At 46.3% G+C, this 25,005-nt stretch overlaps 1 protein-coding gene across 2 annotated transcripts in view; it reads left to right on the top strand.

The window, feature by feature from the left end:
- gas2a (growth arrest-specific 2a) overlaps positions 1-25,005 on the top strand; it is an 85,161-nt gene that overhangs the window by 46,292 nt on the left and 13,864 nt on the right. For both annotated transcript variants that reach the window (XM_078415493.1, XM_078415492.1), the window contains exons 6-7: positions 12,142-12,280; positions 13,292-13,399. In XM_078415493.1, the coding sequence (XP_078271619.1) occupies positions 12,142-12,280; positions 13,292-13,399 (247 nt within the window). The remainder of the gene's footprint in view (positions 1-12,141; positions 12,281-13,291; positions 13,400-25,005) is intronic.

Below are 25,005 nucleotides of genomic sequence, written 5' to 3'. Positions count from 1 at the left end.
TAACCTCATTTGTGTTGCCAAAGCCACACTTCTGACTTGTAATATATCCAGTTACATGATTCATCTCTTCAAACAGCAAGATTTTGTGAGAAATGCAGATTTTTTCTGAGAATTTTCCAGGGCTATCGATTGCAATCCCACATTTTTTTTAGACGGTGAAAGTGCTTCTTCCACATGTGAACAGTTTGTTCCATTGGATGCAAGGTGTTCTTTGTTGTTTTTGCCTGATTTTTTAGATTTAGATTTAGAGATACAGCGCGGAAACAGGCTCTTCGGCCCACCGAGTCCGCGCCGCCCAGCGATCCCCGCACATTAACACTATCCTACACACACTAGGGACAATTTTTACATTTTACCCAGCCAATTAACCTACATACCTGTACGTCTTTGGAGTGTGGAAGGAAACCGAAGATCTCGGAGAAAACCCATGCAGGTCACGGGGAGAATGTACAAACTCCGTACAGACAGGGCCTGTAGTCAGGATCGAACCTGAGTCTCCGGCACTGCATTTGATGTAAGGCAGCAATTCTACTGCTGCGCCACCGTGCCGCCCTGATGTCAATAACCAGTCAGAAAACTTGAGGAGGCATTTACAAACCTACAAACCTGTACGTCTTTAGAGTGTGGGAGGAAACTGAGCACCCAGAGAAAACCCACGCAGGTCACGGGGAGAACGTACAAATTCTGTACAGGCAGCACCTGTAGTCAGGATCGAACCTGGGTCTCTGGCGCTGTGGGGCAGCAACTCTACCGCTGCCCCAAACGGGTATATCAGCACCACACATCCATGTGTTCAACCTACCGAGTCCCACCCAACCCACATCCCTCCAGAGCTTTCCGTCAGTGTCCCAGTCCAGGTATCTTTTAAATGCCGTCATTGTACCCACCGCCACATCATCTGGCTGATGGTTCTACGTACGCACCACTACTCTGTGTCAAAGTGTTAGTCTCTCGGGCCCCTTTTTAAATCTTTCATGCACAATCTCAGTTAACATTTAACGCCCCCCCCCCCCCTCCCTTATTTATCAAGAATTTGCCTCTAAAGTCGATATTGTTTCTACCGGCCTTTGAAAAAGAGAGTTTAAAAGATTTGAGCCTCTGAAGGGGAAACACATTGTTTCATTCCTTCCTTAAATGGCCAAACAATAGATTTGTAGCATAAGAAAATAACTGCAGATGCTGGTACAAATCGATTTATTCACAAAATGCTGGAGTAACTCAGCAGGTCAGGCAGCATCTCGGGAGAGAAGGAATGGGTGACGTTTCGGGTCGAGACCCTTCTTCAGACTGATGTCGGGGGTGGGACAAAGGAAGGATATAGGTGGAGACAGGAAGATAGAGGGAGATCTGGGAAGGAGGAGGGGAAGGGAGGGACAGAGGAGCTATCTGAAGTTGGAGAAGTCGACGTTCATACCACCGGGCCGCAAACTGCCCAGGCGAAATATGAGGTGCTGCTCCTCCAATTTCCGGCGGGCCTCACTATGGCACTGGAGGAGGCCCATGACAGAGAGGTCAGACTGGGAATGGGAGGGGGAGTTAAAGTGCTGGGCCACCGGGAGATCAGTTGCGTTAATGCGGACCGAGCGCAGGTGTTCAGCGAAGCGATCGCCGAGCCTGCGCTTGGTTTCGCCGATATAGATAAGTTGACATCTAGAGCAGCGGATGCAATAGATGAGGTTGGAGGAGGTGCAGGTGAACCTCTGTCTCACCTGGAAAGAATGTTTGGGTCCTTTGATGGAGTTGAGGGGGGAGGTAAAGGGACAGGTGTTGCATCTCGTGCAGTTGCAAGGGAAAGTGCCCGGGGTTAGGGTGGTTTGGGTAGGAAGGGACGAGTGGACCAGGGAGTTGCGGAGGGAACGGTCTCTGCGGAACGCAGAGAGGGGAGGGGATGGGAAGATATGGCCAGTGGTGGGGTCCTGTTGTAGGTGACGGAAATGTTGGTGGATAATATGTTGGATCCGCTGGCTGGTGGGGTGGAAGGTGAGAACGAGGGGGATCCTGTCCTTGTTGCAAGTGTGGGGATGGGGAGCAAGAGCGGAGCTGCGGGATGTAGAAGAGACCCTAGTGAGAGCCTCATCTATAATGGAGGAGGGGAAGCCCCGTTTTCTGAAAAACGAGGACATCTCGGAAGCCCTAGTGTGAAACACCTCATCCCGGGCGCAGATGCGGCGTAGACGGAGGAATTGGGAGTAGGGGATAGACTTTTTGCAGGGGACCGGGTGGGAAGAAGTGTAGTCCAGATAGCTGTGCGAGTCGGTGGGCTTGTAATAAATGTCCGTCACTAGTTTTTCTCCTGTGATGGAGATGGTGAGGTCCAGAAACGGGAGGGAGATGTCAGAGATAGTCCAGGTATATTTAAGGGCAGGATGGAAATTGGAGGTGAAGTGTATAAAGTCAGTGAGTTCTGCATGGGTGTAAGAGGTAGCACCAATGCAGTCGTCGATGTAGCGGAGGTAGAGTTCGGGGATGGGGCCAGTGTACGTCTGGAACAGGGATTGTTCGACGTACCCAACAAAGAGGCAGGCGTAGCTAGGGCCCATGCGAGTGCCCATAGCCACGCCTCTGGTTTGGAGGAAGTGGGAGGAGTCAAAGGAGAAGTTGTTGAGGGTAAGAACCAGCTCTGCTAGGCGGAGGAGAGTGTTGGTCGATGGGGATTGGCTGGTTCTACGGTCGAGGAAGAAACGGAGGGCTTCGAGACCATCCTTGTGGGGGATGGAAGTGTAGAGTGACTGGACATCCATGGTGAAAATGAGGGAGTGGGGGCCTGGGAACCGGAAGTTATCCAGGAGATGGAGAGCGTGTGAGGTGTCTTGGACGTAGGTGGGGAGGGATTTGACCAGGGGGGATAGGATGGAGTCGAGGTAGGTAGAGATAAGTTCGGTGGGGCATGAGCAGGCAGAAACAATGGGTCTGCCGGGACAATTGTGTTTGTGGATTTTGGGTAGGAGGTAGAATCGGGCCGTGCGGGGCTGGGGAACTATGAGATTGGAGGCACTGAGGGGTAGTTCGCCGGAGTTGGTGAGGTCGGTGATGGTGCTGGTGATGAAGGTCTGGTGTTTATCGGTGGGGTCATGGTCCAGGGATAGGTAGGAAGAGGTGTCTGATAGTTGTCGTCTGGCCTCGGTGCGGTAGAGGTCAGCACGCCAGACTACCACAGCCCCTCCCTTGTCAGCGGGTTTAATTATTAAGTCCGGGTTGTTGCGGAGTGAGTTGAGGGCTGCACGTTCAGGAGGGGAGAGGTTGGAGTTAGTCAGGGGAGTGGAAAATTTGAGGCGGCCGATGTCACGCCGGCAGTTTGAAATAAAAAGTTCTAGTGGGGGTAGTAGGCCATACTGGGGGGTAAAAGTGGAGGGGGTCCGTTGGAGACGGGAGAAGGGGTCATCAGTGGTGGGTCGGGACTCCTTGCCATGGAAAAAGGCTCGGCGGCGGAGGCGGCGGAAGAAGAGCTCCACGTCATGGCGGACGCGGAACTCGTTGATGTGGGGACGGAGGGGAACAAAGGTAAGGCCTCTGCTGAGGACAGACCGTTCGGTGTCTGAAAGGGGGAGGTCAGGGGGGATGGTGAACACCCGGCAATGGTGGGGGTTGGGGTCGGATGGAGGCAGGGGGGCAGGTGGAGGGGATGTATGGTGGGGGGGTGGTGGGTTAGCTGGGCAGAGGGGGGCATGAGAACCGATGTGGGGAGTACTGGGGGTCGCCTGGCTGGAGGGGGAAGGGGGAGACCCAGTGGAACCCCTGCTGCAGTTACCTGTAGTAGAGGGTGGGCAGTAGGACCCAGCAGTGCTGAGGGGCTCTGCCTGGTGGGGTGGGGGCTGTGGGCCCAGCGCGGTGTGTGTGGGCCAGGTGGAGCTGCAGCCTGTTGTTGGTCCCGGGGGCCGGGTACAGCGACGGCTGTGACCTGCTGCTGGGCGGTGGAGCGGCGCGGGTCAGCACGGTCGCTGGGGGAGGCCCGCGGGGACCTGGAGTCCGGGTGAGTGACGGTCGGCTCGGTCAGCGGATGGCCGGGGAGGGCGTGGGCGGCGGTGAAGGGGTCGGGAAGGACGTGGGCGGCAGCGGTGAAGGTGTCGGGAAGGACGTGGGCGGCAGCGGCGGTGCAGAGGCCTCGCTCGTCGACGGCAACGGCCCCGGGGAGGCGGTGGAGGTCGGCGGCGGCAGCCTCAGGTGAGCCTCGGCAGTCAGCGGCCCAGGGGAGGCGGTGGAGGTCGGCGTCGGCGGCCCAGGGGAGGCGGTGGAGGTCGGCGGCAGCGGCCCAGGGGAGGCGGTGGTCGGCGTCGGCGGCAGCGGCCCCGGGGAGGCGGTGGAGGTCGGCGGCGGCAGCCTCAGGTGAGCCTCGGCAGTCAGCGGCCCAGGGGAGGCGGTGGAGGTCGGCGTCGGCGGCAGCGGCCCAGGGGAGGCGGTGGAGGTCGGCGTCGGCGGCAGCGGCCCAGGGGAGGCGGTGGAGGTCGTCGTCGGCGTCGGCGGCAGCGGCCCAGGGGAGGCGGTGGAGGTCGTCGTCGGCGTCGGCGGCAGCGGCCCAGGGGAGGCGGTGGAGGTCGTCGTCGGCGTCGGCGGCAGCGGCCCAGGGGAGGCGGTGGAGGTCGGCGGCAGCGGCCCCGGGGAGGCGGTTGAGGTCGGCGGCAGCGGCCCCGGGGAGGCGGTTGAGGTCGGCGTCGGCGGCCCCGGGGAGGCGGTTGAGGTCGGCGTCCCCGGGGAGGCGGTGGGTGGTGATGGCCTCAGGTAGGCCTCGGCAGTCGGCGGCCCCGGGGAGGCGGTGAGGAGCGGTACTGCACCTGGTGGCAGTAATGGCGCCGCAGGCCTCTGCCTCGTGGTGTGCCGGCCGGCCGGCAGTGCGGAGCAGCGGTGGAGTAGCGGGCCTGCGGGCGGTCGAGTCGCTGCCGAGGAGTGTCGGTGGAGGCATCCGTCTGGAGGCGGGATAGTTTGCGAGCCTTCGTGGAGTCCAGGTAGGTGAAGAATCGAGTGTTGAGGGCGTGGATCCGGCGTAGGATGAAGTACAGTTGGGGCCCGTTGCAGGTGTGGGTGAATGAGGCCCGGAGCTGTGGGAGAGTCAGAGAGAGGGCCTGCTGGTGCCGGCGCATCCCAGCCAGGGTACAACGCAGGGCACGGAACGAAAACTGTTCAGAGAAGTGGCAGATGGTCTGTTGGAGATTTGTAGCCCTGCCCGCCTGTGTTCGGTCCATATCCCTCTAAGTCTATCCTATCCATATACCTGTCTGAATGTTTCTTAGATGTTGTGATCATATCTGCCTCAATTATCTCCTCCAGTAGCTCGTTCCAATTACCTACCACACTTTGTTTTAAAAAAAATGCCCCACAGGTTCCCATTAAATCTCGCCCACCCCCCCCCCCAGCACCTTAAACCTCTTATTCAATGGCACATTCTTATGTGGGCAGCACTGTGGTGCAGCGGTAGAGCTACTGCCTTACAGTGCCAGAAACCAAGGTTTGATCCTGACTATGGGTGCTTGTCTGTACGGAGTTTGTACGTTCTCCCCGTGACCTGCGCGGGTTTTCTCCAAGATCTTCAGTTTCCTCCCACACTCCAAAGACGTGCAGGTTTGTAGGTTAATTGACTTGGTACAAATGTCAAATTGTCCCCAGTGCGTGTAGAGTAGTGTTAACGTGCGGGGATCGCTGGTTGGTGCGGACTGGATGGGCCGAGGGGCCTGTTTCCGTGCTGTTGTTCTAAACTAAACTAAACTAAATTAAACAATGATTATCGAAAAATTGGAAGAAATGACTCTATCTTTTATTGACACCAATTATTTGTTTTCTGCACAAGAGGCAATTAAAAGTTGTCGTGTTTATTAAATCATAAAAAAAAGTGATGCTAAGCAGGCTCCTGCACAGAAGCAGACTGTTTAGTGCAATAAGTGAGTGTGATGCCAGGTACAGGAAGGGGTCCGGTGAGAATAAGAAGATTTACAGCATGTCAGCCTCTCCAGACACACAGGAAAGGAATATATCCAGTTTAAGCAATCATGGCGATGCTGGATGGCTTTTCATTAAACAGGCCACATGAGCTGGTTACTGAGGAAAGCAGCTCGAATTTCATTTATGCAGGAATGAAATGCATTTGGACAAATATGATTTAAACTAGTTATTGTTTTATCCCTATTTACTTTTCACCCTAGCTACCATTAATGATGAGCCAAACCAAACTATTTCTTTTATTTTCTAGCTGTTACTGTGCATACCTTTGATGTGAATCACTGGCCATGACAGGAATCTCTCAAACTTTGCCTTTTACATTCTGTGAATTTTAACACATCTCCAGCTTATACTAATTTAAAAAGCATTACTTTTCCAGCTTGAAACCAAACGTGAGGTATCGCTGGGTCGCTTTTTGGTGCTCTGTCTTTTCCTTTCCTGTTTGTACAGCTTTCCCTTCGCAGATAAGTTGATTGAAAATCTAATCCCCTGCTTATATTCACATTCAAAAGTCAAAGAACACCAAACATCTGCTTGCATTCAACCTCTGGAAGTTTAAAGTCACACATCCTGTGCTTCAGATAGTCCCTGGCTTAGAATAAACTCAGTTCTTGGGTAGATTGTGTTGTACTCAGGGAAGGATGGCTGAAATCTTATTGAGGCGTATAAGAGGAATAGATTGGGTAGATGCACAGAGTAGGTGAATCCAGAAGCAGAGGACATAGGTTCAAGGTGAAGTGGAAAAGATTTAATAGGAATCTAAGGGGGTCACTGTCTCACAAAGGGTGGTGGGTGTATGGAACGGATTTGGCGGGATATGGGCCAAACGCGAGCAGATGGGACGAATAACTGGGACATGTTGCCCGGTGTGGGCAAGTTGGGCCGAAGGGCCCGTTTCCACACTGTATCACTATGACTCTATATGACTCTAAATATAGAATTGACTAATGTACAAAAACTTCCATTATATTTTGTGCAGGAAAATAACTGCAAATGCTGGTTCAAATCGCTGGTAGACACAAAATGCTAGGATAACTCAGCGGGTCAGGCAGCATCTCAGGAGAGAAGGAATGGGTGACGTTTCGGATCGAGACCCTTCTTCATTATATTTTCTAATCACTTTTCTGGATTTGATCCCTTCTCTGCTATCTTTTCATTCTGTGGATGCCTGAAGGAAGATTGATAACCAGATTATTTATCATTTGTAGCACTGTGTTGTACTATTCTACCAAAGGGAAATGAAGAGAAACTAACAATTCAGCATTTGAGCCTCACTTAAGGAACAATAGCTTGGGTTCTGGTTAAGTTGTGCTGCTGCTCTGAGACTGGTACCAGAGAATTGATTCATTTACAACAAAGCCTTTTGTGGTCAAATTACATTGGATTTTGAATATTTTCGTATCGTAAGTATGACATTTTTAAAGAAAAATAAAAACTCTCTGCTCAGGTTTAAAACCGCAACTTGGTCTCTGCTGAGAGAAGTTTTTTAAATTTTCTTGAAAAACATCATACGCATGATGTAAAGATATTCAAAATACAGTGTAAATTGTGAGGTGTTATTTTAACTTTGCTGCCAAGAAGAACTCGGTTTGCAGTGACATGTGAAGTGAAGTTAAAATACAACTTCAGTAAAATAAACAAACTACTTTTTTGGTTAGACATAAATCAAGGTAATACTTGCATTTATACACTGCTGTTCGTTCACAATAAAGACATTTGAGAAGGATGTTCAACAAGTATAACCGGATTTTGGGGGGAAATGGAAATTTGGCAGGGAAATAGCTTGACAAAAGGTTCCACATTGTATTCTCCGTTATCACCAAAGTTTATGCAGTTGATGGAGTATCATTAACCTGGTTAGATTGGTTGCTCGTGAAGACTGCACAGGGAAAATGTTTGTAATCAACTTGAAAATGAACCATGTTGTTTTGTAAGGATCAATTATTCACTATATTTATTAATGACGTATAACAGTGTCGAGTGCAATGCATCGAAGTTTGTGGACAGCTCAAAGAAAAATGGCGCAGTAAACAGTGTAAATAGTTACATTAACAAAGTAGTATTTATTGACAAGTTGTCATTGGATAAAACTGTGATAATGGATTTTAATGCAGATAAGGTGGCACGGTGGCACAGCGGTAGAGCTGCTGCCTTACGGCGCTAGGGATCCAGGTTTGATCCTGACCACAGGTGTAGTCTGTCTGGAGTTTGTATGTTCTCCCCGTGACCTGCGTGGGTTTTCTCCGGATGCTCCAGTTTCCTCCCACATTCCAAAGACAAACAGGTTTGTAGGTCAATTGGCTTTGGTAAAATTGGAAATTCTCCCTAGTGTGTGTAGGATAATGTACGGGATTGTGTACGGGAATCGCTGGTCAGCACGGACTCGGTGGGCCGAAGGGCCTGCTTCCGCACTGTATCTCTAAACTAAACTGAAGTTTACCAGTTGTTTAGGGCCCTAGTGAGACCGCACCTGGAGTACTGTGTGCAGTTTTGGTCTCCAAATTTGAGGAAGGATATTCTTGCTATTGAGGGCATGCAGCGTAGGTTTACTAGGTTAATTCCTGGAATGGCAGGACTGTCATATGTTGAAAGACTGGAGCGGCTAGGCTTGTATACACTTGAATTTAGAAGGATGAGAGGGGATCTTATCGAAACATATAAGATTATTAAGGGGTTGGACACGTTAGAGGCAGGAAACATTTTCCCAATGTTGGGGGAGTCCAGAACCAGGGGCCACAGTTTAAGAATAAGGGGTAGGCCATTTAGAATGGAGATGAGGAAAAACTTTTTCAGTCAGAGAGTTGTAAATCTGTGGAATTCTCTGCCTCAGAAGGCAGTGGAGGCCAATTCTCTGAATGCATTCAAGAGAGAGCTAGATAGAGCTCTTAAGGATAGCGGAGTCAGGGGGTATGGGGAGAAGGCAGGAACGGGGTACTGATTGAGAAGGATCAGCCATGATCACATTGAATGGTGGCGCTGGCTCAAAGGGCCGAATGGCCTACTCCTGCACCTATTGTCTATTGTGTATTATCTAAGTATGTGGTCATTGTGTCATGCAGCATGGAAACGGCCTCAGCGGCGCAACCTGATAATGTAGTAGAATGAAAAAAATGCACAACACTAAGATATAAGACCACTACAAGCAAATTCAGATTATAATTATACGGTCATCCACCACAGAAACGGGCTCTTCAGCCCAGCCCATCCATGTTGACCAAGATGCCCCTTCTAAGATAGTGCCAAATGCCTGGTAAACTGTTCTTATCCATGTACCTGTCCAAGTGTATATTAAATGCTGTTATAGTACCTGCCTCAACTACCTCCTCTGGCAGCTCGCTCCATATACCCACCACACAATGAGCGATAAATTTGCTAGTCATGGTCCTATTAAATCTCAAACCTATGTCCTCTGGTTGTTGATTTCCCTACCCTAAGTAAAAGACAAACATTTATATGAAGTTTTGAGTCGGTGCCCTTTAGTCTGAAGATGTTCACGTAATCAGTCTGATGAAGAGCCCCTTCATGGTCACCTATCCATGTTCTCCAGAGATGTGGCCTGACCCGCTGAGTTACTCCAGCACTTTGTGATTCCGAAGATAGACACAAAATGCTGGAGTAACTCAATGGGACAAGCAGCTGCTCTGGAGAAAACGACTAGGTGGCTTTTCGGGTCGAGACCCTTCTTCAGATTTGAGGCTCCTCTCAGTCTGAAGAAGGGTCTCGACCCGAAACATTAACTACTCCTTTTCTCCAGAGATGCTGCCTGACCCGCTGAGTTAATCCAGCATTTTGTGTCTATCTTCGGTGTAAACCAACATCTGCAGTTCCTTCCTACGCATTTTGTGATTCCTTCAATTTGTTCTTCTTAATGCATATAGAACAAGTGATCAGAAACAAGTCATCTCAAAATGGCAGATCGTCTTCAAATCTATTTCTTAAAAGGGTTGGCTCTCCATCTCCATGACTGAATTGTAGATCTAGATGTATGGTGGTGCTGTGCCATTGTCAGGCTGCTGTTTTAATGGATAGAAAGAAGATATGCACTCTGTACTTCAGCTACAGTGAGAGTATCAGGCAGATTGAAATGCTTGAATCAATGCCATATGTCAAAGCCATTTTGGTTAGCGTTCAATAGTGGAGAGAGGCACCAGACATATGTTAAACTTCATTTCAGAAACGGATATACAATCGGTTGTTTGGACTGGGGAAGTGATAATTAGGAGATGCAGTCTAATTCTGAATTAATAAGAGCAACAAACATTTTGCATTTATGCAACGGCTTCTGACAGTGCATTTATGTTGGTTCGAAGTTGCGATATTTGTGACATTAATCCAGCAGAGTTAAGACGTAGACTCTTCCAGTGGCATTTCAAAGGAACTGACAGGTGTTTCTCCCATCATTTTCAAAGCTGAACAAAAACAGATTGGTCAGGGAGTTCATTGGCAGTGTGCCTTGACTTCAGGCTCAAAGCAGGAAACCGTGTTCCTTAAGCTACTTAACCACCATTTCTTAAAGGGATTGCTGGAGGGTGTCGTAAAAAGGGTACAATATCACAAAGAATAAACTGGAATGAGGAGCATTGTCAGCACCCCTTATTCCTGTCACTTCGGCTCCCAGTCTCAAGATCTATCACGGGCCCACTGTCAATTGACTATGTGGACCTATGTTTCTTGCCCTCTTTAAATGGCCTTAATAAACCTAAAATGCTGCTGGTTTCTAAAGAGATGTATTAAGCACAATCCCCTGTGTTTGTCCGGAGCTTTCAAAGAAACGGTGGCGCAGCGGTAGAGTCGGATCCTTTACAGAGCCAGAGACCCGGGTTCCATCCTGACCACGGGTGCAGTCTGTACAGAGTTTGTACGTTCTCCCCGTGACCTGCGTGGGTTTTCTCCGGGTGCTCCGCTCTCATCCCCCACTCTAAAGATATGCAGGTTAATTGGCTTGGTTTAATTGTCAATTGTCCCCTAGTGTGTGTAGAGTAGTGTTAGTGTGCGGGGATCGATGGTCGGCGTGTACTCGGTGGGCTGTCGAGCCTGTTTCCATGTTGGATCTCCAAAGTAAACTAAACTAAACTAAAAGAACATCTTATGTGTGAGGTCATCCTACAATTGCTCACAGTTTATTATCAAAAGCAAAAAGATGACATTTTTTCTCTATACTATGGAATAATGTTGCCACTGTGACATTGTCGTGCATATTGCAGTACCGTTTTCATCTTCAGCTTGAAAAAACATTTTAACCCTTCAGTTGAAATGCTTTTGGTGCAGCCATCATTAATTTGACAATGAGGTTTAAAATTTATGAACCATTTTATTCTCCAGCTTGCACATTTTTGTATAATTGCTTCCATCCCCGTGGAATGTATATCATATCAGTATCACTGAGGTTTCAAAGTTAATGTGAATTTTGGCAAGCATTGCATATGAATAGAAACAATTAAATTAAAATCATACGCTTCAGCACAAACGCCATACCAGTCCGTACAATCAAATAAAGATTGAGCTAAAAAAGGACACAGAGTGCTGGAGTAACTCAGCGGGGTCAGGCAGCATCTCTGGAGAACATGGATTCTTGATTAGTACATGTGTCAGAGGTTATGGGTAGAAGGTACGGTATGGTAGAAGGGCGGCACGGTAGCGCAGCGGTAGAGTTGCTGCTTTACAGCGAATGCAGCGCCGGAGACTCAGGTTCGATCCTGACTACGGGTGCTGCACTGTAAGGAGTTTGTACGTTCTCCCCGTGACCTGCGTGGGTTTTCTCCGAGATCTTCGGTTTCCTTCCACACTCCAAAGACGTACAGGTATGTAGGTTAATTGGCTGGGTAAATGTAAAAAAGAAATAAAATTGTCCCTAGTGGGTGTAGGATAGTGTTAATGTGCGGGGATCACTGGGTGGCACGGACTTGGAGGGCCGAGAAGGCCTGTTTCCGGTTGTATATATATGATATGATATAAGGCAGGAGAATGGGGTTCGGAGGGAGAGATAGATCAACCACGATTGAATGGCAGAGTAGACCTGATGGGCCGAAAGGCCTAATTCTACTCCGATCACTTATGACTTTATGACCTTACGATAGGTGATGTTTTGGGTCAGGACCCCTCTTCTCGAACTACCTTTCTTGAAAGTGGAATCTTAAATGTATGTATCTCAATTCATTGAACAACATATTTATCAACAACATATGACATGAACTGCTTTCATTTGCCATCCAGGTTTGGAGTCGAACCATCAGGGCTGGTCAAATTAGAAAAAGAAATTGAACAGGAAGAGTCGCATTCTACACCATCCCCGTCTCCGTCTCCGACTAAATCCCCTGGAAAGAAGACTGTAGGGAAGCTGCTCGATGATGCAGTAAGTAGAACGAAGCAAAAACTGCTCTCAAAGTAACAAGGAGGCAGTTAGATCTTCTCTATTAGTCTGTCATTATTCTCATCTTTGAGAGGCATTCTTTCTGCTCCGGGTGATGGTCATGGTATTCAAAGTCAACAATCGTAATTCTTACATGCGCTATCTGAGGAATCAGAAGGTCTCCTCAGTCCAGTCTGAAGAAGGGTCCCGTCCCGAAACGTCACCCATCTATTTTCTCCAGATGCTATTTCCTCATCCGCTGAGTTACTCCAGCACTTTGTGTCTACCTTCGGCATAAACCAGCATCTGCAGTTCCTTCCAACACACGTGAGGAGTGTTGGCTAGTTGCTGTAGTGCAACCTACGGGTGGTGCAAAGTGCTGCGACTGTGCAATGGTGGTGCGGAGTGAAGGAATGGTGTGCCTATTAAACCGGCTGCAATATCCTGTGTGATGTTGAGTTTCCATAGTGTTACTGAAGCTGCACTCATCCCGTGTACAAAATCATGAGAGCAGTAGATTGTGTCTCTTGTCCAGAGCAGGGGAATCGAGACCCAGAGGATATAAGTTTAAGGTGAGGGGGGAAAGATCTAATAGGAACCTGAGGGGTAACGTTTTCACACAAAGGGTGATGGGTGCATGGAACAAGCTGCCGGAGGAGGTAGTTGAGGCAGGGACCATTGCAACGTTTAAGAAACATGGAAAGGACAGGTTACACGGATATGGGCCTATCACAAGCAGGTGGGACTAGAGTGGATGGGACATGTTGGTCAGTGTGGGCAAGTTGGGCTGAAGGGCATATTTTCACGCATTATGACTATTTAGTTTAGTTTAGTTTTTTTAATTTAATTTAGTTTATTGTCACGTACAGTGAAAAGCTTTTGTCGCGTGCCATCAAGTCAGCAGAAAGACAATACGTGCTTACAATCGTGCCATTTACAGTGTATGAAATGATTGTCATGTTAAATATTCCTGCTCTAGGATATGATTTTTTAATACGGTTAATGTCATTTCAGGTGAAACATATTTCAGAAGATCCTCCTTGCAAATGTCCACAGAAGTTTTCTGTCGAGCGACTTTCTCAGGGACGGTATCGTGTTGGAGAAAAGATTCTGTTCATTCGGGTAAACCTTTAGATTCACTTTTGCAAAAGACAATGGACACTTGTGTCTCCCTGTGACACAGAAACAAATATTGTGACAGAGCACTTATTTTTTTCCAGTTTGCATGAAATGGTAACGAGAATCACACTCAACACTTAATTTTCAATGATTCAATGATATTTTATTGTCACATGTAGATAAGTACAGTGAAATGCTTTGTTTTGCATACAACCCGGTAAAAGTCTAGATCGGGTAGATGCTCAGAGTCTCTTGCCCAGCGTAGGTGAATCCAGGACTACAGGTCATGGGTTTAAGGTGCAGGGGAAAAGATTTAGTAGGAATCTAAGGGGTAACGTTTTCACACAAAGTATGGTGGGTATCTGGAAAAAGCTGCCAGAGGAGGTAGTTGAGGATGGGACTATCCCAACGTTTCAGAAACAGTTAGACAAGTACATGGATAGGACAGGTTTGAGGGATATGGGTCAAACGCGGGCAGGTGGGACTCGTGTATCTGGGACATGTTGGCCGGTGTGGACAAGTTGGGCCGAATGGCCAGTTTCCACACTGTATGACTCTGTGACTCTGAAATCGTACAGTATACCTCAGTGAGGCAGTGCATAAGAATCATCACGTGTCTGGCGCCGACAAAGTTATAAAAGTTCACCATCTTCTACCTGTTGCCGCAGGTGTCTGTCCCCGTCCCCCCCTGCTGGGTCCCCCTTCATTCAAATTTAAATCTTAAGCACTTCCAATAGTGATCTGATGATCTATCTTTCCATCGTGTCCACAAGTGGAAATAAATGAGCTCGTCTACGATCCAAATGAGAATTATGTTTTAACTGTAATGCAAGGGAATGGATAATATAGTAGAGTTAATGCTGCCATTTTACAAACTGGGACTTAGTTCTAATCGTTCAATCCGTAAAAAGCAACAAAAAAAAGGATAATTGCTGAAAAAGTCTTTGAAAGATATGTGACTGTGGGGAAGCACAAAGTTAATGGCTCAATAGTTTAATCTTACTTCTGTTTCCTTTGTTCTTGTGTTCTGCCTTCCCATGCTTTGTAGCAGCAATGAAAGGAGGCTGTTGTCTATTTAGGCAGCACTGGTTGGGAACTGCCCAGATACTGTTTTAGTTTCACAGTCACTTGAATCAGGCTCAGAATCACCCACAGGGACTTTACTTCCAAATTTCCCAATTGGGCAGCTGTGCCACAAAGCATGTCCTTTTACCGTAACATGTGAATTCTAGATTCACGGCATGCTTCACCTCAGCAGTTCATCCAACCAAACTCCAGTGTGGTGTTGGAAAACCTTGGTGGTTAGTCACAGAACTGTATGGCACGAAACAGGCCCTTCAGCCCACAATGTCCGTGCCAAACAAGATGCCAAGTTAAACTAATCTCCTTTGCCTGCACATGATCCATATCTCTCTGTTCCCTCCCTGCATATCCATCTGCCTATCTAACAGCCTCTTAAATTCCACTATCGTATCTGGCTTCACTACCACTCCTGGCAGCACGTCCCAGGCACCCACCACCTTCTGTGTAAAAATCTCTTTTAAACATTGCCCCTCTCAACTAAAAGCATTTCCCTTTTGTCCTTGACACTTTCAACCTGGGCGAATGGTTCTGTCTGCCCACTCTACCTAAGTGCCTCATAATTGTATACACTTCTATAAAGGTCTACCCTTAACCACTGGTGTTCCAGAGAAAACAATCCAAGTCTATCCAACCTTGCCTTCTAATTCAGGCAGCATTCGGCTAAATCTCATCTGCACACTTTCCAAAGCCTCCACATCTTTCCTGCAATGGGCAACCAGAACTGCACAAAACCGCTATAACCGAGTAAGGGGGGTAAAGTTTACAGTATACTGAAACTTAGCATCTCACTGAGAATTCAAAGACACCATTTATAAATAAATAATCACAGTATATCTGAAGTTTATCGTGCATGGCTTAGTTGTTCATAAGTTCGTAAGTGAAAGGAGCAGAATTAGGCCATTCAGCTCATCAAGTCTATTCCGACATCCAATGGTGGCTGATCTATCGCTCCCTCCCAATCCCATTCTCCTGCCTTCTCCTCATAACCCCTGACACCCGTACTAATCAATAATCTATCTATCTCTGCCGTAAATATATCTATTGACTCAGCCTCCACCGCCTTCTGTGGCAATGAATTCCACAGATTAACCACCTTCTGACTAAAGAATTGCTTCTATATCTAATTTCTAATTGTTCTCTTAATTTTGCAACTACTAATTCATAAGCAGCTGAATTTGTCATTTTATTTTGACAGTAAGTGGAAGCTGGTGACTTAATAACCTGGCATTGTCCAAGATTCCAGAATATATAGATATATATATATATATGAAAAAGAATCTCTGCAGAGAATAGCAGAATACTGTCAATCCTGGTTATATAAATACCAAACTATTGCAGCCCATACATAACCTATAACAGAGAGGACTAAAGTATTTTCAATTTGTTTAGGTAGATAGAAACATAATTTAATCTTAGTTTCCAGAATCCTTTTGTGTCTGGGATAACAGACATGATTCATGATGAGTCAGCAGAGCCCAAACCAACAGGGGTGCTTCAAGGAATGGTAAAACCATCAAAAGTTAATGTATGTAACATTCACTCTGATAAAGCGTAGCTTTGCCGAAACTGTTTTTCTTGTTATAGACTCGAGTATGGAACCCTAGACAAATAATGTTTCATTGTTCTTCTGAAAAAAAATGTAGTTGCCAAGAATTGCAATGATCTCAAACAAAAGCACTCTGCCCATTTTAGGGGGGGAAAAAAAATTAAATCAAAATATAAGTACATTATCTCAGTATGAATTTCTCAAATTCCTTCCCAATTGCCAAGGACATACTGCTTTGATTCTGTGTCTCTGCAATAATATGACTTTTATCAATTGCAATATTCTGTATATTGTTGACCGCTCATACACTCACAAGGTGCTGAAAACTGGTACAATATAATATTTTAATACCTATTCTCAAGTTTGCTTGCAAAGTTGTATTTTATTCCCCATCCTTTTGAATGCATGTTGCTGTACCACCTTCTTGAAACGTTGTTAGCACACCCTGGTTGCAATTATGTTGAAATTTATAGGACTTTGATCTGGGGAAGAATGAAAGAAGGGTGACTTATCTTATGTTAGGATACAGTGTGACTGAAGCAATTAAATTACAAAGTATTTGCTGGTGTTGTCCTTAAGGAGGTGAAGTTCACTTCTTCAGAGATGTAGAAACAAAGAATCCAGATGCTGGTTTATAGCAACGGTAGACACAAAGTGCTGGAGAAACTCAGCGGGTCAGGCAACAGCTTTGGAGGAAAAGGGTCGGGACTCTTCTGAATTCTGGAGTTTGAAGAAGGGAACTAACTGGAAACGTCGCCCATCCTTTTTCTCCAGAGATGCTGCCTGACCCGCTGAGTTACTCCAGCACTCTGGAACCTCACCTATCCATGTTCTCCAGTGATGCTGCCTGACCCGCTGAGTTACTCCAGCACTCTGGAACCTCACCTATCCATGTTCTCCAGTGATGCTGCCTGACCCGCTGAGTTACTCCAGCACTCTGGAACCTCACCTATCCATGTTCTCCAGTGATGCTGCCTGACCCGCTGAGTTACTCCAGCACTCTGGAACTTCACCTATCCATGTTCTCCAGTGATGCTGCCTGACCCGCTGAGTTACTCCAGCACTCTGGAACCTCACATATCCATGTTCTCCAGTGATGCTGCCTGACCCGCTGAGTTACTCCAGCACTCTGGAACCTCACCTATCCATGTTCTCCAGTGATGCTGCCTGACCCGCTGAGTTACTCCAGCACTCTGTGAAATGTCACCTGTCCATGTTCTCCAGAGATGCTGCCTGACCCGCTGAGTTACTCCAGCACTCTGTGAAATGTCACCTATCCAAGTTCTCCAGAGATGCTGCCTGACCCGCTGAGTTACTCCAGCACTCTGTGAAATGTCACCTATCCATGTTCTCCAGAGATGCTGCCTGACCCGCTGAGTTACTCCAGCACTCTGTGTCCATCTTCAGAAGGTGAAATTTATAGGCTTTTGTACCTTTTTGAAATGCATCCAGCATATGGTACACATGTAGTATCATCTACTGTGGAGGGTCTGGATACTGAAGCTAGTGGATGGATTCTTTTTCAAATGGGTTACTTTGTCGTAGAAACCTGTCAGTGTCCACCCAATCAAATAGAGTTTATGACTCTTTGACACTAACCTTTGTAGTTCAGTTTAGTTTAGAGGTATGGCATGGAAACAGATTTTTCGGCCCACCGTGTCCACGCCGATGATCGATTACCCATTCACACCGGTTCAATATTATCCCACTTCCGCATGCACTCCGGACACACCGGGGGGCAATTTACAGAGGCCATTTTACTTACAAACCTGCCCATCTTGTGCAGGATGTGGGAGGAAAGCAACGTGGTCACAGGATGAACATGCAAACTCCACACAGGCAGCACCCAAGATCAGAGTTGAACGCTGGTCTCTGGTACCGCAAAGTGGCATCTCCATCACTATTTTGTCCTAACCAGTAGCTGTTTAGGTACAGTTAATTTTTAATGGATGTATTTGTTATTCTGGATCCAGAAAATCAGGGAAACCTTGCGAAATTTATGAATTGTTTTGTTTAGAGATGCAGCAGGGAAAGAGGCCCTTCGGCCCACCGGGTCCGCATCGACCAGCGATCCCCGCACATTAAAACTATCCTACGCACACTAGTGACAATTTACAATTTTACCAAGCCACGTAACCTACAAACCAGTACGCCTTTGGAGTGTGGGAGGAAACCAGAGCCCCCCGGGGAAAACCTACGTAGGTCACAGGGAGAACGCACAAACTCCGTCCAGACCGCACCTGTAGTCAGGATCGAACCCGGGTCTCTGGCGCTGAGAGGCAGCAACTCTACCGCTGCTCCACTGCGCCACCCCTTGGTTGTAATTTAGTTTTAATTTCTTCCACCTAGACTTTCAGGAACCAATAATAAATCTTGCAGTTTTACAGAATTTCAGGAGCCCAAAGGACATTACGGATGAAACGAAGTGCAAAAATATGCAGTTTTACTTGCTCAGCATCAATATGCTTCACGGCAGAACATGACATCTGATCTCCTTCTTCAGCTAGAGGCTGGCACATCCCCCATGAAGAAGTAGGAACAGGAGAAGCTTAATTGGGCCTGAGAGTTTGCTGCATCACTTAGTAAGATTGCAATTGAACTTCTAACTCAAGTCCACTTTTCAATCACATCTCCATTGATTACCTTACCAGAGTCCAAAAATCTATCGATTGCAGCTTGATGTATATTCAACAATTAAGCATGCACATTTCCGTGGCATAGGAAACTCTTAAGGTTTGCATCTGTCGGAGTGTAAAACATTCTGTTCTTCTCATTTCTAAATGTCTGACCCGTTAACTAAACCCTGCTCCCTCACCATAATCTTTCTAGCCAGAAGAACCAAATACCCAGTAGATGCTTTGCTGCGCTCTGTTAGAATTTTGAGATAGAAGGAACTGCAGATGCTGGTTTACAAAAAAAGGAGACACAAAGTGCTGGAGTAACACAGCGGGTCAGTCAGCATCTCTGGAGAACGGATAAGCACATTTTGGGTTGGGTCTGAAGAAAGGTTCTGACCTGAAATGGCACCTGCTGATGTTCTGCAGAGATGGTGCCTGATCTGCTGAGTTGCTTTGTGCCTGTTAGAGTCATGCTTGTTTCATAAGATCACACTTCACTCTGCTAACTGCATTGTGTGTAAGCTTATCTAAATTAATATCTCATCATAGCACAATCCCTGCCAGCAATTAATTTAGTCACCCAATTGTATCACCAAGGAAACGTTTTTGTTTTGCCCTTCAGAAATCAAAATTACACATAATAACCTAGTTTGATAGATTCATGGAGTCAGAGAATGATACAGTGTGGAAACAGGCCCTTCGGCCCAACTTGCTCACACCGGCCAACATGTCCCAGCTACATTAGTCCCACCTGCCTGCGTTTGGGCCATATCCCTCCAAATCTATCCTATTCATGTACCAATCTGCCTCTTAAATGTTGGGACAGTCCCTGCTTCAACTACCTCCTCTGGCAGCTTGTTCCTTACACCCACCACCCTTTGTGTAAAAAAAGGTACCACTCAGATTCCTATTAAATCTTTTCCTCATTACCTTAAACCTATGTCCTCTGGTTTTCGATTCACCCGTTCTGAGGAAGAGACTCTGTGCATCTACCCGATCTATTCCTCGCATGATTTTTGTACACCTCTATAAGATCACCTCTCATCCTCCTGCGCTATTTTGTGTCTGCCCAATCTCTCCCTATAGCTCAGACCCTCGAGTCCTAGCAATATCCTTGTAAATCTTCTCTGTACCCTTTCCAACTTGACAATAAATACCATGACCTCATCAAACCCTGTTTGATATCAGCAAGACTTGCATACTCTTGTACTCCAATCCCCTTGAAATACTGTTTCTTCAGACCATTTACTTTCCTAATTACTTGCTGCAGCGGCACCTTTACTCCCTGTGGTTTGTGTGCAGTGTTGCGTAGATTCTGCTGAACACTGATATTCCCTATTTTCCCCCCATGTTAAAACAATCACTTGCCCAGAATTTGCTCAGGCAATGGGCCAACTGGACTCTCAGCACGGGAGCAGCCGGAATGTGTAGGAAGGAGCTGCAGATGCTGGTTTACACACAAGATCGACACAAACTGCTGGAGTAACTCAGCGGGACAGGCAGCAGCTCTGGGGAAAAGGAATAGGTGACGTTTTGGGTCGGAACCTTTCTTCGGACTGAAACATAGAGAAGGCCAGAACAAAATGAGGCCGGCAACGGATGACCCCAGGAAGGGTGGAGTCCATAATGGGCCCTTGTTGGCTGGGGAAGATGTGCTAACAACAGGGATACAAGGATGCCAACAGAGGAACTAGTTGGTCAACAAGGGTGGGGCATGGACGAGAAAGGGGGGGGGAGAATACAATCTGCAGATAATAGTTGATACAATAGAAGACCCAAAGTGCTGGAGTAACTCAGCAGGTCGGGCAGCATCTCTGGAGAACGTTGATAGGAGATGCTCCTGTACCTCTTGCCTGATGGCGGAGGGGAGAAGAGGGAGTGACCAGGGTGACACTCGGCTACGATTATGCTTAAAATCTGCTGTTGTAAGTAGAGATACTCAAGAAGCAAGTTGGACTAAAGGGCCTGTTTCCACGCTGTATGACTCTATGACTCTAGGTCTTTATAGGTTGGGGTACATTGCTAGGACAGAGGGAGGACAATGTCAGGACTTGGGGCAAGGTAGGGTTTAGAAAATGTTAATCAGAAGGAGGCAAAGTTTAGGGGCTTACTTGGAAGACCGTTGGGGTACTCTGCGTTGGATAAGCAAGCAAAGTATTCTTAGATATTCCACTGTCCACTCTGCACCAATTTCCATATTATCTGCAAATTTACTAGCCTACTAACCAAGGAGAAGGTGTGGGTGAGTTTTTTTGAGTATTGGTAAATGGAGATTGGCTAGTTCTGTGGTCGAGGAAGAAACAGAGGGCTTCAAGACCATCCTGGTGTGGGATGGAGGTGTAGAGAGACTGGACATCCATGTTGTTTTTTTTGGAGTATTGGGTAGATTGAGATTGACAGGTTCTGCATTTTATTTTGAGACTGAAGAAGGGTCTCAACCCGAAACGTTACTCATTCCTTCTCTCCTGAGATGCTTCATGACCCGCTGAGTTACTCCAGCATTTTGTGTCTACCTTCAAGGAGAAGGTGTGGTGTAGAGAATAGTGAGGGAGAGAGAGGGAGTTTGTGAGTGATAGATAGGCAGAATTTGGGTAATGGTCGATGCTCCTGGCATCTACAGTCTTGACCACAGCTATGGCCCACTGCATGCCATACATCTTAGTTTGCAGGAGGGGTGATCCACAAAGCTGTCAGGACCTGATGGAACTAATTAGGTTTGCAGTACCACTATTTAGTGAGTGCTTCCAAGTCTGAACCAGTAGCAGTGATTTGGCCGCATATCAAGTTGGCCTCCAACACAATTTTTGTTAATGGAAACCGCAAGACAAATGGAAAGAGGTGGATTGCACACAAGCTAAGAACAATTGCTTCAGCGAATCCAAATGAGAAATTCAGGGTTAAACTTTCACAGATCCTGAAGCATGCCGGCACAGAAATCTCAAGCAATTAGTTGAATTGCTAATTGCTGATCCAATTTCAGTGGATATTTTTAAGGCAGGGATAGATAGATTTTTGATTGATATGGGTGTCAGAGGTTATGGGGAGAAGGCAGGAGAATGGGGTTAGGAGGGAGAAATAAATCAGCCATGATTGAATGGCAGAGTAGACTTGATGGGCCAAAAGGCCTAATTCTACTCCTATCACTTATGACCTTATGAGCTGGAAGAATTCAACCACTCGAGTAGCATCTGTGGGGGAGAAAGACATTGCTGGTGTTTTGGGTTGAAGCCTTATGTTTTGACCTGAAACATTAAGAATTCCTTCCCGCCAGAGATGTTGCTTGACTTTCTGCATTTCTTTAGCAAATGTTTATTGCTCCAGTTTCCAGCAAGTGCAGTGTCAAGTGAACCGCAAGATGTTGGTCTGTCAGCACCAACATCTCAATTGTTTATTAATGTTTATAATTCTCTGTCACCAAAGTTAACCTCTGAGTAAAAGTGCCCAGTTCTAATTCGATGATTATTCTGTCAAAGCTGTTATCACCTAGGCAAATATAATGAATGAATAAATACTTTATGGTCACATGTGATAAGTCACAGTGATAGTCTTTGTTTTGCATGGCCCAAGGAATGCAAAGGGTGCCAACAAAGGATTATAGATTTTATAAAGAATTTATAAAGAATAAAAGCAATTATCAATTTCTATATCTGCCAGGCCCACCCCTGACGTACTATCCAAATTCTCCACTCTATCCACTCTAACTGTATATGACGTGGACCACGTTGGAGGAGTCAATCTTCGTCCTTCATTGGGCATTCACTATTGACCAAAGTGCCTAAACGATGCACAATTCAACCATTCAATCATCACAGTCAAAAGTTATTCATATATAATTGAAACACATTTACTCTCATTAGTTCTTCTTCTTTCGTGTCCATCATCCATGTTTCAAATGTTACATCACTGTCATCGTCCGTCCTGAAAAGGGCGCAAGCTTCCAGAAAGAACCATATTTATATCAAGGTTACACAATATTTCGTATAATGAACTAATCCTGGAAAGTTCATGACCCTGGAGAATGGTGCTGTCTTCATTAATTTGACAAAGATAAAGCCAAAGATGAAGCCAATTATGTGGGAAAGAACTGCAGATGCTGGTTTAAATCGAAGGTAGACACAAAATGCTGGAGTAACTCAGTGGGACAGGCGGCATCTCTGGAGAGAAGGAATTTGGTGACGTTTCGGGTTGAAATGAAGGGTCTGAAGAAGTCTTGACCCGAAACGTCACCCATTCCTTCTCTCCAGAGATGCTGCCTGTCCCGCTGAGTTACTCCAGCATTTTGTGTCTACCTTTGATGAAGTCAATTGTATCTACTCATTAAAAAAAATAGAATTGAAAATTGAAATAGAAAATAAATTTTGGACTAAATGCAGACCACTGCCAATATAAATGACCTGATCGTACTATGTTAAGTTCAACCTTGATAAGATGGTTAGAGTTATCACCTCTGCCTTGGAACAATGTGCAATTTAATCTGTACCATCAGGAGCATGTGTATCATTTACCAAATCAAATATGATGAACCCCATTTTTTAGACAATTAATTCAGTTAATCATAAGCAAGAAAACACTATTGTTAAAAAAAATTCGATACGCGAAACCTGAAAGACGTATATAAAATTATGAGAGGCATAGATAGGTTAGACAATAAGAGTCTTTGACGGAAACATCAAATACGCGAGGGCATAGCTTTAAGATGAGAGGAACAAACTTTAAAGATGTACGGGGGAAGTTTTACACGCAGATGGAATGCGTTGCTGAGGTAGGTCGTGGGAGAGGCAGATATGATAGTGGCAATGAGGAGACTTTTGGATAGACACACAGATATGCAGGGAACGGAGGGATATGGATCATGTGCAGGCACATAAGGATTGGTGTTAGCATCATTTTCGGCATAGATATTGTGGGCCGAAGGGCCTGTTTTTGTGCAGTACTTTACATTCTATGTTCTAACAGGTGCAGTGTTTGGCACCGACACTCCAATCAGGAGACCAACGACAAAATGTGAGGTTGTAAAAATGTACTTTTAGGCGATCTTCACCCTGATTGCTCCCATGAAGAACTACACAGGTTGCAGAGATCTTTTGATCAGGATTCAACGATTCAATAGTTCAATTATATGTTGTTGTCACATGAAAGACTGGAGTGACTAGGCTTGTATACATTGGAATTTAGAAGGATGAGAGGGAATCTTATTGAAACATATAAGATTATTAATGGGTTGGACATGTTCCCAATGTTGGGGGAGTCCAGAACCAGGGGCCACAGTTTAAGAATAAGGGGTAGGCCATTTAGAACGGAGATGAGGAAAAACTTTTTTAGTCAGAGAGTTGCGGATCTGTGGAATTCTCTGCCTCAGAAGGCAGTGGAGGCCAATTCTCTGAATGCTTTCAAGAGAGAGCTAGATAGAGCTCTTAAGGATAGCGGAGTCAGGGGGTATGGGGAGAAGGCAGGAACGGGGTACTGATTGAGAATGATCATCAATGATCACATTGAATGATGGTGCTGGCTTGAAGGGCCGAATCGCCTACTCCTGCACTATTGTCTATTGTCTATTATACCTAGGAATCATACAAAGAATGTCTCAGAACAGGGATATAGTAGATGGTGCTCCTGAACTTCTTGCCTGATGGGAGTGGGGAGAAGTGGGATGAGACTCGTCCTTGATTATGCTTGAAATCTGCTATTGTGAGTAGAAATATTCAAATAGAAAGTAGGGCTAAATGTTTACAGAGATATTTTGATCAGAATTTAATGATTTATTGATACTTTATTAATAGTCAAATGTACCTCGGTACAGGTACCAATAACAACTATAATCATAGGAAGAGTGTCCCAGTCTTAAAGAGCAGTCTCCAAGGCAGACACATAAAAGATAGCCACAAAATGCTGGAGTAACCCAGCGGGACAGGCAGCATCTCTGGAGAGAAGGAATGGGTGACGTTTCGGGCTGGGACCCTTCTTCAGACTCGACCAAAAATGTCACAAATTCCTTCTCTCCAGAGATGCTGCCTGTCCAGCTGAGTTACTCCAGCATTTTGTGTCTATCTTTGATTTAAATCAGCATCTGCAGTTCCTTCCTACACAGACGCATAAAAGGCTGGTGGGAAGGGAAAACGAGGAGTACATACCATGCATGACTTTCAAAGTCTGCAATCGCCTCGTGAAATCCAGCAAATATGTGACAAATGTGTGAAACATTGAAAACGCAGACAGGCGGTGGCTAGCACCCAGAAGTTGGCAATTAAACCAGCATCCACGCAGTCTCATGGCTTCAACGATATACCATGCAGTGATCTGAAAAAGTCATCAACCTTTAAAGGCATCCTCCTCACTGCAGCCCGTCCCCAGCTACAAGCAAT

The sequence above is a fragment of the Rhinoraja longicauda genome, chromosome 18 (assembly GCF_053455715.1).
Source record: "Rhinoraja longicauda isolate Sanriku21f chromosome 18, sRhiLon1.1, whole genome shotgun sequence".
Lineage (NCBI taxonomy): Eukaryota > Metazoa > Chordata > Chondrichthyes > Rajiformes > Arhynchobatidae > Rhinoraja > Rhinoraja longicauda.
Note: the sequence above shows the minus strand (reverse complement) of the source record. Positions and strands in the feature narration are given on the sequence as shown.